The sequence below is a fragment of the Arvicanthis niloticus genome, chromosome 7, assembly GCF_011762505.2.
Source record: "Arvicanthis niloticus isolate mArvNil1 chromosome 7, mArvNil1.pat.X, whole genome shotgun sequence".
Taxonomy (NCBI): domain Eukaryota; kingdom Metazoa; phylum Chordata; class Mammalia; order Rodentia; family Muridae; genus Arvicanthis; species Arvicanthis niloticus.
Genome location: NC_047664.1, coordinates 8,891,400 through 8,906,038, shown reverse-complemented (window position 1 = coordinate 8,906,038; position 14,639 = coordinate 8,891,400). Strand labels below are relative to the sequence as shown.

Below are 14,639 nucleotides of genomic sequence, written 5' to 3'. Positions count from 1 at the left end.
GAGACAAGACAGGGTGTGATTCAGTCTCTTCTATTTTCTCAAGTCTCTCTTATTGAAGGGAATTCTGAGGTATTTATATACACAAGCAGGAGAACACAGGTGAAAACATTTTACCACGTGCACCATACAGCTGAGGTCACTAAACAGCAAAACAAGCTATGTGGGATAAACAATATATTTATCAGAGTGTGCTTCAGCTGTTATAGGCTTTTGACAACCAAGTCTTTCATCAGGGTATATGGTTCCAGATGGCTGCAAAGTTGATCTAGCCGCTTTCTGCTTAAGTCAGCTCCCAACACAGAACAACTTGGGGAAAAAAAAAAAAAAAAACCAACTCAGAACAGCTGTAACTGTCAAGTACCCTTTAAAAGTTATACTCAAAGTACCCAGCAAGGAGTCAAATGGAGAGAGACCTTATTGGGGGGTTGGGGGAGGGGAAATGTCTCTATAACAAAGTCAGGAAGATTGTGAGTTCAAGACTGGCCTAGGCTACATAATAAGACCCTGCTCGTTCTCAAAAATAAGTTTCTGGAAGGAACCCGTATGCCATCTACTTCCACAATCATGGATTCGTTCCATTCAACATTCATGCCCCAGAACAAGACAATATTCTTTGGTTCCTAAGAATCAGACAGAGAAAAACGGACATTTCAGTACATATTCATTGGTGGGGGTGGAGGTTAGACTGCTAAAAGACTCACAATAATAAACTCAGGGAGTTTACCCAGGTCAGAGATGCAGCTATCCTTTGCATAGCACTTTTTGTAGGACTTTCCTTCCCATCAGAGACTGTATCCAAAGTATGTCTTTGTAACCACAATGAAGTACTACTTAGTGTGTACTCTTAGTCTGTGCTCTTAGTACAGACGGACCTATGGTCGCTGACTCCCACATCGCATCTTTAAGCTATAAACATTTTACCGGGAATGAGTCTCGAATCCAGTGTCCACTGTGAAGCCAGCGTGTAGGTGTCCGTTCTCCAATACTCCCAAACCAAAACTTTTTTATCAAGCTCCCTAAACCCCAGCTAGCTTTCCTCCCCTCTTAAGCAATTAACCCATCTAGTCCTTCCCACACCTACACCCAGCCAGTAAATCTTAGGGCAGGTCTGGTCTGTTCCTGAGCTTAGCCCAAAGTGGGCCTTCATGAGGCTGCCCAGAAAGATGCTCACTTGTCCACAGTCTTGACAAGCCTCTGCCACCCACTGCGTCAGTGATCCTGAGCATATCCACAGAGCTTACCCAGCTCCCCCCAAGCCCAGGCTCCACCTGCCTCGCAGCACGGTGGCACATATAGCTCCAGATTCTATGTGAGGACCCTGTGAGGCCAGCGCGTCCTCAGGAGACCCAGCTGCGGCCCGGGCCGGGGTCCTGTCTCACTGTTGCCACCGCGCGCCGCCGGAACTACGCTTCCCAGGCTGCCCCTCTGCAGCCGCGCGCCCCGCGCCCCGCGCCGCGCCCGGCCGGGAGCCGCCTGTTGATCGCAGCTCTAATCCGGGGCCACGGCGCCGCCCCTGCTGGTTGGACCCACTCACTCTGGGCTCTAAGGCTGCTGGCCAGGATCTTCCGCTTCGGGATGGGCGCAAGCAAGGGTGAGAACCCGGGACAGGAGGGGACTGTCGGGGCAGCCTGTCTAAAGCACCCGGGTCTGCGGCTTAGCGTGTCCGCGGGAGGATGCTCCGTGGCTTGGCGAGCGGTCAAGCTCAGCCCGAAGCGGCTTGCGCCGGAGCTGCGGGTGCGCGGGGTGACAGGGGACGGCGGCCGGGAATGCGTGTGGGTACCGGTTGCACTGTGCCCTGCAGCCCCGCAGCTCCTCAGCGCCGCAGTCCACGCGCAGATGCAGAGAGGGCGCGGTCTCCGGTCGCTTGGGGCTACAGAACTGGGGTTTTCCACCTTAGGCTTTGTTCCCCATTTTCTAGTCTCCGGTGAACGTAAATGTGATAAGCTCCCAGAGTCTCGAGCATCTCGCGGCCTCATTTGAGCAAGAGAGCCTGGGAAGGGAGGAGTCCGGCCGGCATTTTTTCTGAGATCCTGGAGCTGTCACAAGGACGCCTCAGCCTTCAAAAAGCCTCCTGGGCAGGTCCTAGAGAATCTTTTCTTATTCTTCCTGGTTAAAATCATGCTGGTTTGTGTCTTTCCGAGGCTTCCTTTCTTCAACCTGATAACCTGCAAAAAAAATGAAGGTTGGTTTTTAGCGGGGGGGGGGGGGGGGGGTGGTTTTTTTTTTTAAAGGCTCTGGGAATTTTTACTTTAAAATACTAGAAGGTGGGAAGGTGATGCGGTTAAAATGCAAATTACAGGAAAGGGGCCGAGGACGCCACCGTTTCTCCGGCGCCTATTAAATATCTGATTCACCATGCGCTTGGAAAAAGGAGGAAAAAAGAACATCAGAGTACGTGTTACAAAAGCATGGTTTCCATAGCAGCTCCACCATCTAGGAGCTCAGGGATCCTGGGCCAGACCCCCTCGCCTCTCTGAGCAGCGTTCTCCGTGTAAAATGGGATGTTTGGTGAAATGGTTTCTAAACCTCTTTTCTTCCTAGATTCTTGTATCAAGGTACTGAAATGAGTGTTTAACACTTTTACAAAAAGCTTGGTGGGAACAGAACGGTTTTCCCTTAAAGAAGCAGGAGGATTTTTCAGGGTTTAACCAATCCAGTTTTGTTTTGTTTTGTTTTGTTTTAAATATACCTGACTCCCTCTGTTTTCTTCAGTCTAGTTCAATAAATATCTCAAAGGTTTTGGTTTTTATGTTAACATAAATTGGCAGGCCACAGCGTGGTGGTTTTGTTTGCGGAGCAGCTGATAAAGGTTAGTGGCTCCCTAGGGCTGGGCCTGAGCTGTCAACTGTGCTCTGCAAGACCGTGGGGGAGGAGACCCCAGCAAGCAATAGCCAGAGGGAGTCTACAGTGAGGAGAGATGAGTGGTACTGATGGGTTATTGTGTGAAAAGTGAATTCACAATAGAAGGTCTGAGAGACACCCTGTACAACACTGACCTAACTCATTAACTGGTACAAAACCTTTAAGTAAAGTGTGAGCATCTTCATATTAGTTCTGAGCAGCATCTTACCGAGGAAGCACGTGTCTTTACAATGCAGCCATTAGGAACTTTCCACCATCCTCCAAAGGTCAAGGTGGTACCACTTGTGGGTTTCCTGCTTTAAGACCATTATTTCACCCATATAGTAATCCAGCCTATATAATGCAAGCATAGGGGAACAGCTATCATAGTTGGAAATACAGTTAACTGTGGATTGGTGTATGTGGGCCTTGACTCTTACATGAGAAAACAATAGTTGTTAAGAGATCATTTGGGAGGACAGGATGTAGTGGAGCCTGCCTTAATCCAAGCAGGTAGATCTCTGTGAGTTTAAGGCCAGCCTGGTCTACATAGTGAGTTCCAGGGCAGCCCAGCAATGTGTAGTGAGACCCTGTCTCAACCTTGCATCCAAAATAAAGAAATAAATAAAGATAATTTGTAGATGTCCAAGATACCTGAATATGCACTGTATGTTAGACAATATGGAATTACTGTTCTTAGATACAGTAAAGGTATTGTAGTATATAGGAGACTTCTAATGTTTTTGAATTTTAAATATTTTTAAATACCTTTACTTATTAATTGACACAATGTATCTTGATCCTATCCATTCCTCCTTAGCCCCCAATATGTCCCCTTCCCACCTTCATGCTTTTGCTGCTGCTGCTGCTATTATTACTGTTACTACTACTGCTAACCTACTAAATCCAAAGTTAAGTGATCTTGTTGGGTTGGTGTGCAGATGGTGCATTCGTAACCACAGCTGCTGTGGGTTCATGGGTGCGGCTGCAGTGTCAAGTCTTGACTATTCCACCGCACGCCTGCCCATCCTCCAGCTCTTACGTTCTTCCCACTTCTTTCCATGATGCTCCCTGAGCTTCCGTGTGGTCGATATGGATGTTCCATTGAAGGGTGAGCATCAACAGTTACTTACTCTCCGCACTTCAGTCATTGTGAGTCTGCATTAACTGCCGCCCATTGTTGAGGAATCCTCTCTGGCCACAGTTGAGAGCAGCGCTAACGTGGGAGCAGAGCAGCGAGTATTTAGAAGACAGTTTAACGGTGTGTCCATTTAGCAAAACAATGAACTCTTAAGATGCCACCAGGTGCCATGATTCATGCCCCTAATCCTAGCGTTGAGGAAGCAGAAATAGGAGACTCATCACAAGTTCCCGGCAGGCCTGGTCTAAACTTTTCAATACATACATACATACATACTTACATACTTACATACTTACATACTTACATACTTACATACTTACATACATACATACATACATACATACTTGCATACAATATTGCATTTAGTCTCTGATACAGACCCCTTTTGTTCAAGATTAATTTTTCTATAACTAGATCTCTTGTGTGTGTGTGTGTGGCAGAGAGAGAGAGAGAGAGAGAGAGAGAGAGAGAGAAAGAGAGAGCTAGCTCATCTAAAGCATGCATGTTTACTTGGATATGTGTTGGTAGTGGCATTTGTAACTGTTCTGCGACTCTCTCAGCTGTTGTGCTTCCAAACACTTAGAATATTGTTAGTGTTACAGGAGAAACTACCTAATCAGATCCAGAAAAGCTGGTTTACTCTTCACAGTCAGAACTTTGTATAGGTAATGACCACTGAGTTCTGGGATCAGGTAGAGAGGGAAATCCTGTAGAATATGGTACACAATGTTTTCCAAGCTCTGTGAAAATTGTTTATATTATATAATTATATGTGTATTTCACATCATGTGTGTGTATATATATACATATACATATATACATATACACACATATACACACATATACATACATGCACATATACATATATGCATATATGTATGTGTATATATACATATACATACATACATATACACATATGGGCATTTTGAAAAACTGACTAGCATTGAGTGAAACCCACCTTGGAAAATTCTACTTTCAATGTATTTTTGAGTAGATGACCAGAATATTCTTAAAAGTAAGAATAGATCATAAATATTGTCATCTGTGTTTCTCATTACTTGGAAGGTTAAAATTCAGACTTCAGCTTCTAGTTTTCATGAATCATTTGACCCCAGTATTCTTTCCTAACCTTAATTTCCTCTGTTTCTTCCTAGAAGCTCTTTTTATTATTTTTTATTATCATTAATTTTTATTTTTAGTACACCAAAAAGTCAACCATAATGCTGAATGTGGTATATGCCTTTAATCCCAGCACTCGGGAAGCAGAGGCAGGTGGATCTCTTGTGAGTTCCAGGCCAGCCTGGTCTAAATAATGAATTGTGGGCCAACCAAAACTACATAGTGAAACCTTGTCCAAAAACAAACAGACAAACAACTGTCCAAAAACAAACAAACAGAACCATTCAGTTATATATACAACTTTGAAGGCTTTGTGGCTATGTAAAGTGAGAGGCATTTCTGGCTTGTCATTGGGGCTGGTACTGTCTCTTCTCTCTCTACAGCCAGTTTGAGTTCCTTGAACTTAGGTCCTATATTTCAGCACATCCCTCCTGAGGACTGTAATTGGTTATTATATTTGCTCTTATATTTTCAGCCTTCCTGTTTGAGCATCAAGATTACCCTATAAGTTTTGTATGGTGGCACATGCTTTAATTCCAACACTCAGGAAACTGATACAGGAGGATCACCATTTCAAGGTCTGCCTGGGCAGAACAGCAAGATCCAGGCCAACCTTTGCATAATGAAATCTTTTTTTTAAAACTCTGCCCCTCATCCTGAAAGAAGGAAAGAGAGGGGGTTGGAGAAAAGGAAAGGGGGAAAAAAAGGAAGAAGGACTTTCCTAGTGATTATTTCTTTCATGTGTATTACCTGGTTCCCTGAATGACAGCTGGGTTGGTGAAAAGGTTGATTCTAGGACTGTGTTCCTAAAACATGATGTAAGACCAGCTCTGCCAAGCCTGGACATTAAAATGCCTCCAAGTTGGCGCCTAGCCCTGAGGAAGAACCAGAAGGCCTCTCATCAGATCACTTGAAGGACTCTGGAGTCTCATGGGCCTGGCTGTCATGTAGTCAGTGTGGGTAGGCATGACAGCACTTTTGTTTATAGACAGCCATTCTGATTGGCAGTGCCATTGCGCACCAATTGCTGCATGGCTTCCCTATCATCCTGAGTCAATTTTTAAGCAGTCTTAAGTCAAGTTGCACATGACACTCATGGGCCATAACAAGGCATAAATCAAAACTTAGCTGATGGGTGCCAAAGAAAAAGAGAGAGGTAGATCCGAGAACACAAGAGCAAGCAGAATCCAGGAAAACATGAATCAAAGGACACAAACAGGAAACTCATGGTGTTAGGAAGTTAAAAGTCTTTAAATGCCCAAAGTCTGGATGAGGGACCTATTAAAACCAACATGAAACTGGAGCTGGTGAGAAAAGGACCACATGAGACCCTGTTTTTTTTTTTTTTTTTTTAAGATTTATTTATGTATTTTATGTATGTGAGTACACCATCGCTCTCTTCAGACACACCAGAAGAGGGCACTGGATTCCATTACAGATGGTTGTGAGCCACCATGTGGTTGCTGGGAATTGAACTCAAGACCTCTGGAAGAACAGCCACTGCTTTTAACCATTGAGCCATCTCTCCAGCCCCAAGACCCTGTCTTGATGATGATGACATCAACAGCGACAATAGAAAACTAGCTGGAAAACTAGCTCAGCAGTTAAGAACACTGTTTGCTCTTACAGAGGACCTAGGTTTGATTCCCAGCACCCATGTGGCAGCTAACAACTATAACTCCAGTTCCAGAGGATCCAACACCTTCTGGTGTCCTCAGACACTGTACACACATATGGGAGATACACACACACACACACACACACACACACCTGCGGGCAGAAGTACTCATACACAAAAATAAATTAAGATTTAAAATAATGATAACAACAATAACAGCATCAGGCAGTTAAAAACCAGGAAGGCCGAAATACGAGATAAAGAAGTAGATACAGATCTAGAAATGGGAATTCAGCAAGACATGGTGGTCCACCTTATATAGTCACCAGTACTAACAAAGGAAAAGCTAACCTGGTCTTCAAGGAGTTCCAGCCTTCTGGGACTACATGGCAAAACCTTGACTCAGTAGGAGGGGGGAAAAAAAGGCATAATAGCAAAAAGAAATAGGAACACCTCAGAATAGAACTTAACCAAGAGGGAGATGCCACAGCAGGATGTAGGAACCATCAAGAGAATTAGAAGCCAAGAGATAGCATAGGAAGGGAGGCAGGCATAAGGCTTCCATGTAAAAGAGCTTCTGCCCCAGCTGGAGTCTTGGCTACCTCCTGCTCAGGTGGAAAGCAACATCAGTTTGGGTGACCCCCAACCATGGAGGCTTGCTACACCTAGCAACGGTGATTTGAGACCCTAGTGTGATGCTGCTTCTTTGTATTTAACCTTGCTAAGGAAAAAAAAAGGGGGGGGGAATACTTCCAAAAAAACCTGCTCTCAGACCAAAGAGAGAATCATCAAGTGAGCGCTCACATGCTCTGTACCTCACAATACCATAATACCCCAAGTAGCACCTGCATCCCATGAGACAAAGTCATGTCATGTGATGATGTTTCTACAGTGGAGTGCATGTATGACAGGGGTTCTATGGATTATATCACCTGATTCAGTTTAGCTATTTTAAGACTGTTAGTATTCTGTCTAAACTCCACCTCCACAGTTACCTGGCAACAGACAGGTATGCTCCTCCCCACAGTTACCTGGCAACAGCCAGGTAGGCCTGGTCCACTATAAAAGGGGCTGCTTGCCCCCCTCCTCTCTCTCTCTCTCTCTCTTACTCTCTTAATCTCTTACCCTCTTGCCTCTCTGTGCCCCCCCCTTCTCTTTCTCTCTCTTCACGTGGTCATGGCCCGCCTCTACTCTTCTTTCTCTTCTTCTCTCTTCTTCTTCCATCTTCTTCCCCCCACCTTTGCCCTATCCCCTGAATAAACCTCCCCCACCCCCTTGGAACCGTGTGGTCTGGAGTGGTCTGTTTGGCTGCCTAACCCACATGGCAGACCACCACGTGGTGGGCCGCAGCTGGAGTTGCCTGATGATGCATTTCTCCAAATACTGCCTCAAGGTGAAGGAATGTGTGGCTGCACTGTTCCTTGCCTGTTTTGCAGAGGACAGACTGTCAGTTCCTTGTGCTTCTTCATCTAGAGGCCCTGAGCTGGTTCCCTCCAAGGCCAAGCATGCTTTCAGTCTTCCGTGCTCTCTTGTCCATCCCTAAAACCACTTGGCCGTGACTACAAGGCCTTCTGTGCTTTCTAAACTAGAAGGGAACCTTCTTTTGCAGGTCTGTTGGTATCAGAGATGACTGTTTTCAAGCTGGAAACCTCTTGACAGTTTTTGTGCTATAAAAGTAGGAAACAAGAATAAATAGTTTCAGCTAGAAACGCTTTGTGAATCTGGTAAGATCAAATCCTCCCTGACCTTTCAGCTTGGTTAGTCCCTTTGCTTTGCTGTACTTTTTTTTTTTTTTTGGCCAGAAATTTTCCCTTGAAGTTTCTGTGTCTTTCATCCTCTGACAGTTATTCTCAGAGAAAGACAGTCTTGTGTAGTCCAGGTTGTCCCCCAATTCACTGTATACCTGAGTCTAGCCTCGATCATCTTTTGCTTCTACCTCTGAGTGCTCAGGTGTCAAGCCTGCACTTTCATGCCTAGCTTCATTTGGCAGTTTACAACAACCACAAAAGAGTTCACTGTCTTCAAATAGCTAGGTTCCAAAACCCAGGCTATAATTGTCACAGCTTTATATTTGTCTAGAACCTAGAAATTAATTAAAGTTATGTGTCAACCTTGCCTTTAAGACCTGCACTCTGGATGCAGAGGCAGGAAGATCTCTATCAGTTTGAGGCTAGCCTGGTCTACAAAGTGAGTTCCAAAGGACAGCCTCCACTACATAGTGAGATGAATTAAGTATGCAGGAATAGTGCATGTTTTGTTAGAGGAGTTTAATAAACTTGTGATGTTCTATTTATTAGTTTTAGAAAGTATGGCTTGACTCTTGTGCAAAATCTGTTCATAATTTTCTCAAGTCTTGTGAAATAATGAAGGTATATTAAACAACTGAAGATTATCATCATCTGCTGATTCAGAAACTCAGCAGCTTGGGTTTGGGTCTGTCTTTGTGTGGAGAAGGGGAAAGGCTGGGCCCTTTGTGTTATAGCTGAGCTTCCTCTTTCACCGCAGAGCTGTATTAACAAGACAGTGGAAAAAGAAGCACAGAAAAGCATGCTCTAACTTTCCTTCCCAGGGCCTGTTTCTGGGTAACAGGAAGAGGCGCTTCCTGCAGCTCCTATTTCCATTTTGCTAATAGGCTCTGTTTGCCCACCTGGGCTCCTGGAAGCCTCAGAGGCACCATCCAGGGTGTTCCATCCCAGGGTGTTCCATCCCAGGGTGTGCTTTAGGATCCTGCTGCCTGTTGAATGTTTGCCATGGGATAGACACCCCGCTGGAGGAGAGGCTGCGCAGGACTTTGCAAACTTTCCACTGTCTCATCACTCCCAGGAGGGGAAACAGATGTGAGCCCAGCAGGGCCAGGGTAGCTACAGGCCAGCCAAGTGCTGGGAAATCAGAGATGTGACATTAGGAGCGAATATTCTTCTCTACAGCATACCTGTGTTTGTTTTAGGAGTTTAGTTTGGTTTTGAAATGAGACTTTTACTATATTAGACCAGGCTGGCCTCAAACTAATATCAATCCTCCTGCCTCTGTCCCCAAAATGATTAATAATAATAGTAATAGTAATAAGAATGTAGCCGAGTTTGGCTGTGTGTGCCTGTAGTTAACAACCCAGGATGAGGAAGGATTGCTATAAGTTTGAGGCCAGCTCTAGGCTACACAGTGAATTCCGGGCTAGCCTAGGCTATAGTACAAAGAGCCTGGCTCAAACAAAACAAAACAATTCACCAATAATTCAAGGTTCTCTTTGAACCTTCAGATCAGTTTAGTGCTCTAAACAGATACAACTATCTTTTTCCCTCTGGCTCTGAGACCCCGTGGCACCTTGCTATAGTATATGAAGTTTGTTTCAATAGACACTGTTGGTATTTAATTATGACTGTTATTGCTTGGTGTTCTTTCCCTTGTGGATTACACTTAGCACCCAGTACCATCTGTTTTGTCCACGGCTGAGTCTCAGCAGTGTTTAGAAAAGGTAGGCCTTCAATAGACATTTGTTGAATGAATATGCAAACCTGAACTTGAGGAATCTGGAATCACTGAGAATTACAACATAATTCCCTGCTTCCTGGGAGGTTACAGTATCTGGAGAGAGAGCTCTATAATAACATGCATGAGAGACAGCAGTGATGGGTGGTAAATGGGTGGCGTAGGCAAAGCAAATTTAGGGAGATGAGCAAATCCTGTGGGCTTAAAAAGATCTCAGTGATCCACGGAAGGGGAAGGGTAAAGATGGCTGCCGTGAAAAGATCTCTGGACCCATGTCCACCTCACGGTCTGAGCTCATTTTCTTCATTTGACATCAGTATTTACTGGATGTCTACTGTGGGTCAACATCTGTGCTGGGAGCCAAGATTTTATATAGATTATTATATAGACTCCACCCTCACAGAGATTACCAAATAACTGTGTTGAAGCCAAGTTGTAGTCAAGAAGCGGGGTACTATAGGGGCAGCAAGTGACCCACAGGGTCTGATCTGATGGAAGAAAATAAGCTCACATTGACACTGGAAGATGAGTCTGGCACAGTCAGTCAGGGGTGGGATATGAGTAGGGGTTCTTAGTGCTCTGAGCAGAGGGAACATGCATTTATGTTCCAGGAATGGAAATGGTCCAGGAGGCTGGATCCAGGAGGACACTGGGGATACGATGCAGGAAGAGATAGAACTGCAGAGGCCAAGAGTGTGAGTTTGGACTTCATCCTTGGGACAACAAGGAACCACTGAGGGATTTTTAAAAGACTGAAATAAAGGTAGTCAGAAAAAAAAAAAAATCCCTTTGAGCACAGTGTGTAGAATGATCAGAAGGTGAAGGGCTGGCATGGGCATGGATGGAGATATAGATAAGGCTCCCATCATTCTGTAAGGATAGGATTTGGTGAGTGATACAGGGAAGGGAGGGGAAGGGAAAATGGCCAGGATGAAACCCTGGTTTCTGAAACAACTTCTTGAAATTCTAGAGGACGAAAGGACAGGTGAGGGCTCTTCTGGTGTATTTTCAAGGTCTGAGGTAGCCAAAGGGAGATTTTGATCAGATAGCTCAGACCTGGTCCTCGGGGATGGAATCTAGGATACAGATAGACTTTAAAGTTAGCAGAATATAGATTATAATTAAAATTTCAAGGCAAGTAAACACCCTTGCTGAACTTGAGGATAAAGCTAGAGAGGCCAGAGTGTGAATTCGAACTTCATCTCTGGGGCAGTGAGAAGCCACTCAAAAAGTATGTAACTCCCAAGGAGAGACTCTGAAGGATACCAGTATTTAAGGCAGAGGAAGAGAAACTTGAAGAGAGGCAGAGAAGAGTGATGAAAGAAAACCCAGAGCTGGCTGTGTGGCTGGGCTCAATGGCCCTCAGCCTCCCTCTCTCAGTCCTGTGGTCCTGCAGAGCTTGGGATCTTAGCCAGGCCTCAGAGGCACAAAGAGAAGGGGACATTCCAAGCCATGGTGCCACATCTGCCAACTTCCCGACAAGAAACAGAGGGTGGGCTCAGACCGAATAACTTGAGGAGGCTTCAATAAAGAGGCTATTTACAAGGATGTAGGAAGCTTTAGAGAATCAACAAGGCAGAAATCTGGCAAGAGTCATCACAGAGACCCTTTACCACCCCTTGCTGGCCTGGAGCCAGCGAGAGGGTGGCCTTGGGGAGTCGTGGTCTTCTGAAACACCCTCTCCCCACCCCCACTATGCCTTCTTCTTTGCCACTGGTGCCTCCTGTTGGTCAAACAGACAGCAAAAGCAGTCTGAGTCAGATAGTACCCCTGAGGCACAGAGCAGAGTAGACAGCAGGGAGAACAAACCAAGGATTCTAGAACAGATACCCCGGAGATGAGAGCATTTGGGAGAGAGTATGTTAGTTTCTGTATTGCTGTTATGACAAAGAACAAATTCAGTTGCTTAAAACAATATGAATGTGTCATCCCTTCAGAAGTCAAAGAAGATCTGGCTGGTGTCAGGGAGACCTTATCGCTCTCTAAAAGCTATTAGGAGAAAGTCCTAACTTACTTCAACTTCCAGATCCTCACGTTCCTCTACTCGTGACCCTTCCTGCATCTCCAAAGCCCCAAATCATGATGTTCCGATCATGTTCTGTTCCAGCTATGACCCCTTGGCTTGCTCTTCCATGTTCTGAATACTCTGGAGTAAATTGTGGCCACCCAAACAATGCAGAATACTTTTGATGTGAGAGGTCCTTAACTTAGTGCTAAAGAGATAGCTCAGTTGGTAAGATCCAGGTCCCTTAGGTGTAGTACATAATTGTCACCAACATCCTGTTCTTCGAAGCCAACCAATCCTCCCCCTAGCCAACCCAACCCATCCCGCCAACCCGCCGTGTACTTTCCCATCCTGTGTTTCTGTGTATGCTCTGCTCTATCCTAGATGGCTCTTGCACATACATGTCCTCCTTAGGACCTCTTCCTTCAAGGCTCAATGACAATCTCTTTTTTGAATGACTCCCAAACCTTCCCCTTCTCTTATCCAACAATTTTCAACCGACTTCGGACATTATTGTAACACTTACTGCATGTGTTGTTGCCATCTGTGTGGTATACATACATCATAAAGGTAGGAACTTTCAAGTGAATAAAAAAAACTATTAGAATACTCTCAAAGACATCATTAAAAATGGAAGATAAGGAAAGAAGACAAATCAAGAGAGAGTAACTGTGTGGCCAGAGCTTTCGGGTGTCTCTTGGTTTCACTGGGTGGACTTAAGGGACAATGTGTTCTCACCCAGAGCCTCTAAACTCTGAATGAGTCCCTTTCTGTGTTCTCCACAGCCCTCTCCACCCTGAAAGGGCACGAGTATGCTGCTTACAACTGCCACACAATTAGTCATTGTTCTTCACTGTTTTCAATGGAAAGCAAGGAGAGGCTTTGTAGTAGAATGGAAAAGCACTCACCACCCTGGGAACTCACCACCCTGGAAGCACACCTCCAGTCGCAAGGTCTCTGGTCACCACTGCCTCAGCCGTGGTCTGTAAGATCCAGGGACGCTATCTCGCAGCCTTCCTAACAGGGCTGCTCTATGTGGGGAAGTGGTTGGGATAATATGCTGTGTGTGAAATCCTGCAGGCTGTGGTTGGCTCTGGAAATTGGGGTAATACTGCCTCTCCTCTCAGGTCACTTGTCTGACTCCATTTCGAGCAGGGCACGACGTTCCTAATTGTTCAGTGTACAGTAAGGAGATGACGTTGTTTCTCTTTGTCAGTGGTAGTGTGAAGTCTCAGGAAGCTGGCCCACTCCAAGGTGTGTGAGAGAGGTGTATCTTGGAAACCATGGCGCTCCCCTTTCAAAAAGGGCTGGAGAAATACAAGAACATTGATGAAGACGAGCTTCTTGGCAAACTCTCAGAAGAGGAACTGAAACAGTTGGAAAATGTTCTAGATGACCTAGATCCTGAGGTTTGTAGCACTGGGGTGGGGCGCTTAATAAGTGCACAGGAGGAAGGGGGCGGGCAGCTCTCTGCAGCACTTGCTGAAGTCCTACAGCCCCAGAGCACAGTTCTGTTCGTCCCCATTACTGCTGAGCCATTTTTACAAGTTCACAGTGAGCCCCAGGGCCACTACAGTGAGAAACGTCTAGTGTGTTTCTCAAAAAACTAGTTCGCTATAGATGCGCAAAAGTGTTTTCCATTGGGAAGGAACAGTCTGATTTAGCCTGGGACTTGAGGGCGCAAAAAGAAAAAAATCTTACCAAGTATTTTCCAAGTGTCAGAATCCTTGGGGGAAATGGCATTAACTCTGTTTCATAAATAGAAGGCACACTAACAAGAGTGAACCACACAGGGTCCCACACTGGTAAATGTCTGAGGTGCTGCTGCAAACACTTGTATCGTATAGAGGTTTTTTTTGTTTTACTTTTTGAGACAAGGTCTCATGTACTCCAGGCTGGCCTAGAACTCATCATGTAGCTGAGGATGACCCATACTTCTGATCTTCTTGCCTCCGTCCTCCTAAATACTGGGATTACAGACATTTCAGTATGTTAGGGATTTAACTAAGCCACAGCCTCAGACCATCTTTTGGGTTTATTGATACAGGGTCTTGTAGCCTAGATGGGCTGCAAACTCTCTGTATAGATGAGGATGACCTGAATCCCTCTGGTCTTTACCTCCCAAGTGTCTGAATAGCAGGCATGATACATCACACTAGCCAGACTTTTTGTTTTTTAAGGCAGGTCTTACTATGTAGTCTTGTCTGGCCTGAAACTCACTATGTAGCCCAGGCTAGTTTCAAACTCATAGAAATCTACATGCCTCTGCCTCCCAATTTCTGAGATTAAATATATGTAACACTATAACCAGCCCTGAATTTTTTTTTAAGATGGAGTCTCACTATGTAGCTAAGGCTGACCTGAAACTTCTTATGTAGCCCAAGCTGGCCTCTTACGTGTTGACTATAAACATGCAACGCCATGCCTGG

At 45.2% G+C, this 14,639-nt stretch overlaps 2 protein-coding genes across 4 annotated transcripts in view; one reads left to right on the top strand and one right to left on the bottom strand.

The window, feature by feature from the left end:
* Positions 1-166: 166 nt before the first annotated feature.
* On the bottom strand, positions 167-1,976 carry LOC143443012 (uncharacterized). Its single transcript, XM_076937887.1, has 2 exons — positions 1,535-1,976; positions 167-306 (listed from the first exon to the last, which is right to left on the bottom strand). Exons 1-2 carry the CDS (start codon positions 1,974-1,976, stop codon positions 281-283), a joined length of 468 nt encoding a protein of 155 aa, XP_076794002.1. The 3' UTR covers positions 167-280.
* Tmod2 (tropomodulin 2) overlaps positions 1,451-14,639 on the top strand; it is a 44,526-nt gene continuing 31,337 nt past the window's right edge. Inside the window, exons 1-2 of one of the 3 annotated variants that reach the window (XM_034508987.2) lie at positions 1,451-1,591; positions 13,427-13,619. In XM_034508987.2, coding sequence (XP_034364878.1) covers positions 13,494-13,619 — 126 coding nt within the window. In that variant the 5' untranslated portion in view covers positions 1,451-1,591; positions 13,427-13,493. Of the gene's footprint in view, positions 1,592-1,740; positions 2,183-13,145; positions 13,164-13,426; positions 13,620-14,639 lie in introns of those variants that run through there. The other 2 variants (XM_034508988.3, XM_076937886.1) reach the window with 2 other exon arrangements.

Bases quoted from the DNA above. Each gene is read 5' to 3' on its own strand.
- LOC143443012 (XM_076937887.1), bottom strand. From the start codon at position 1,976: ATGAGGCCGCGAGATGCTCGAGACTCTGGGAGCTTATCACATTTACGT. The intron at 307-1,534 runs GTGAGTGGGTCC...TTTTTCCCCAAG, and splicing joins CAGCAGCCTTAGAGCCCAGA to TTGTTCTGTGTTGGGAGCTG.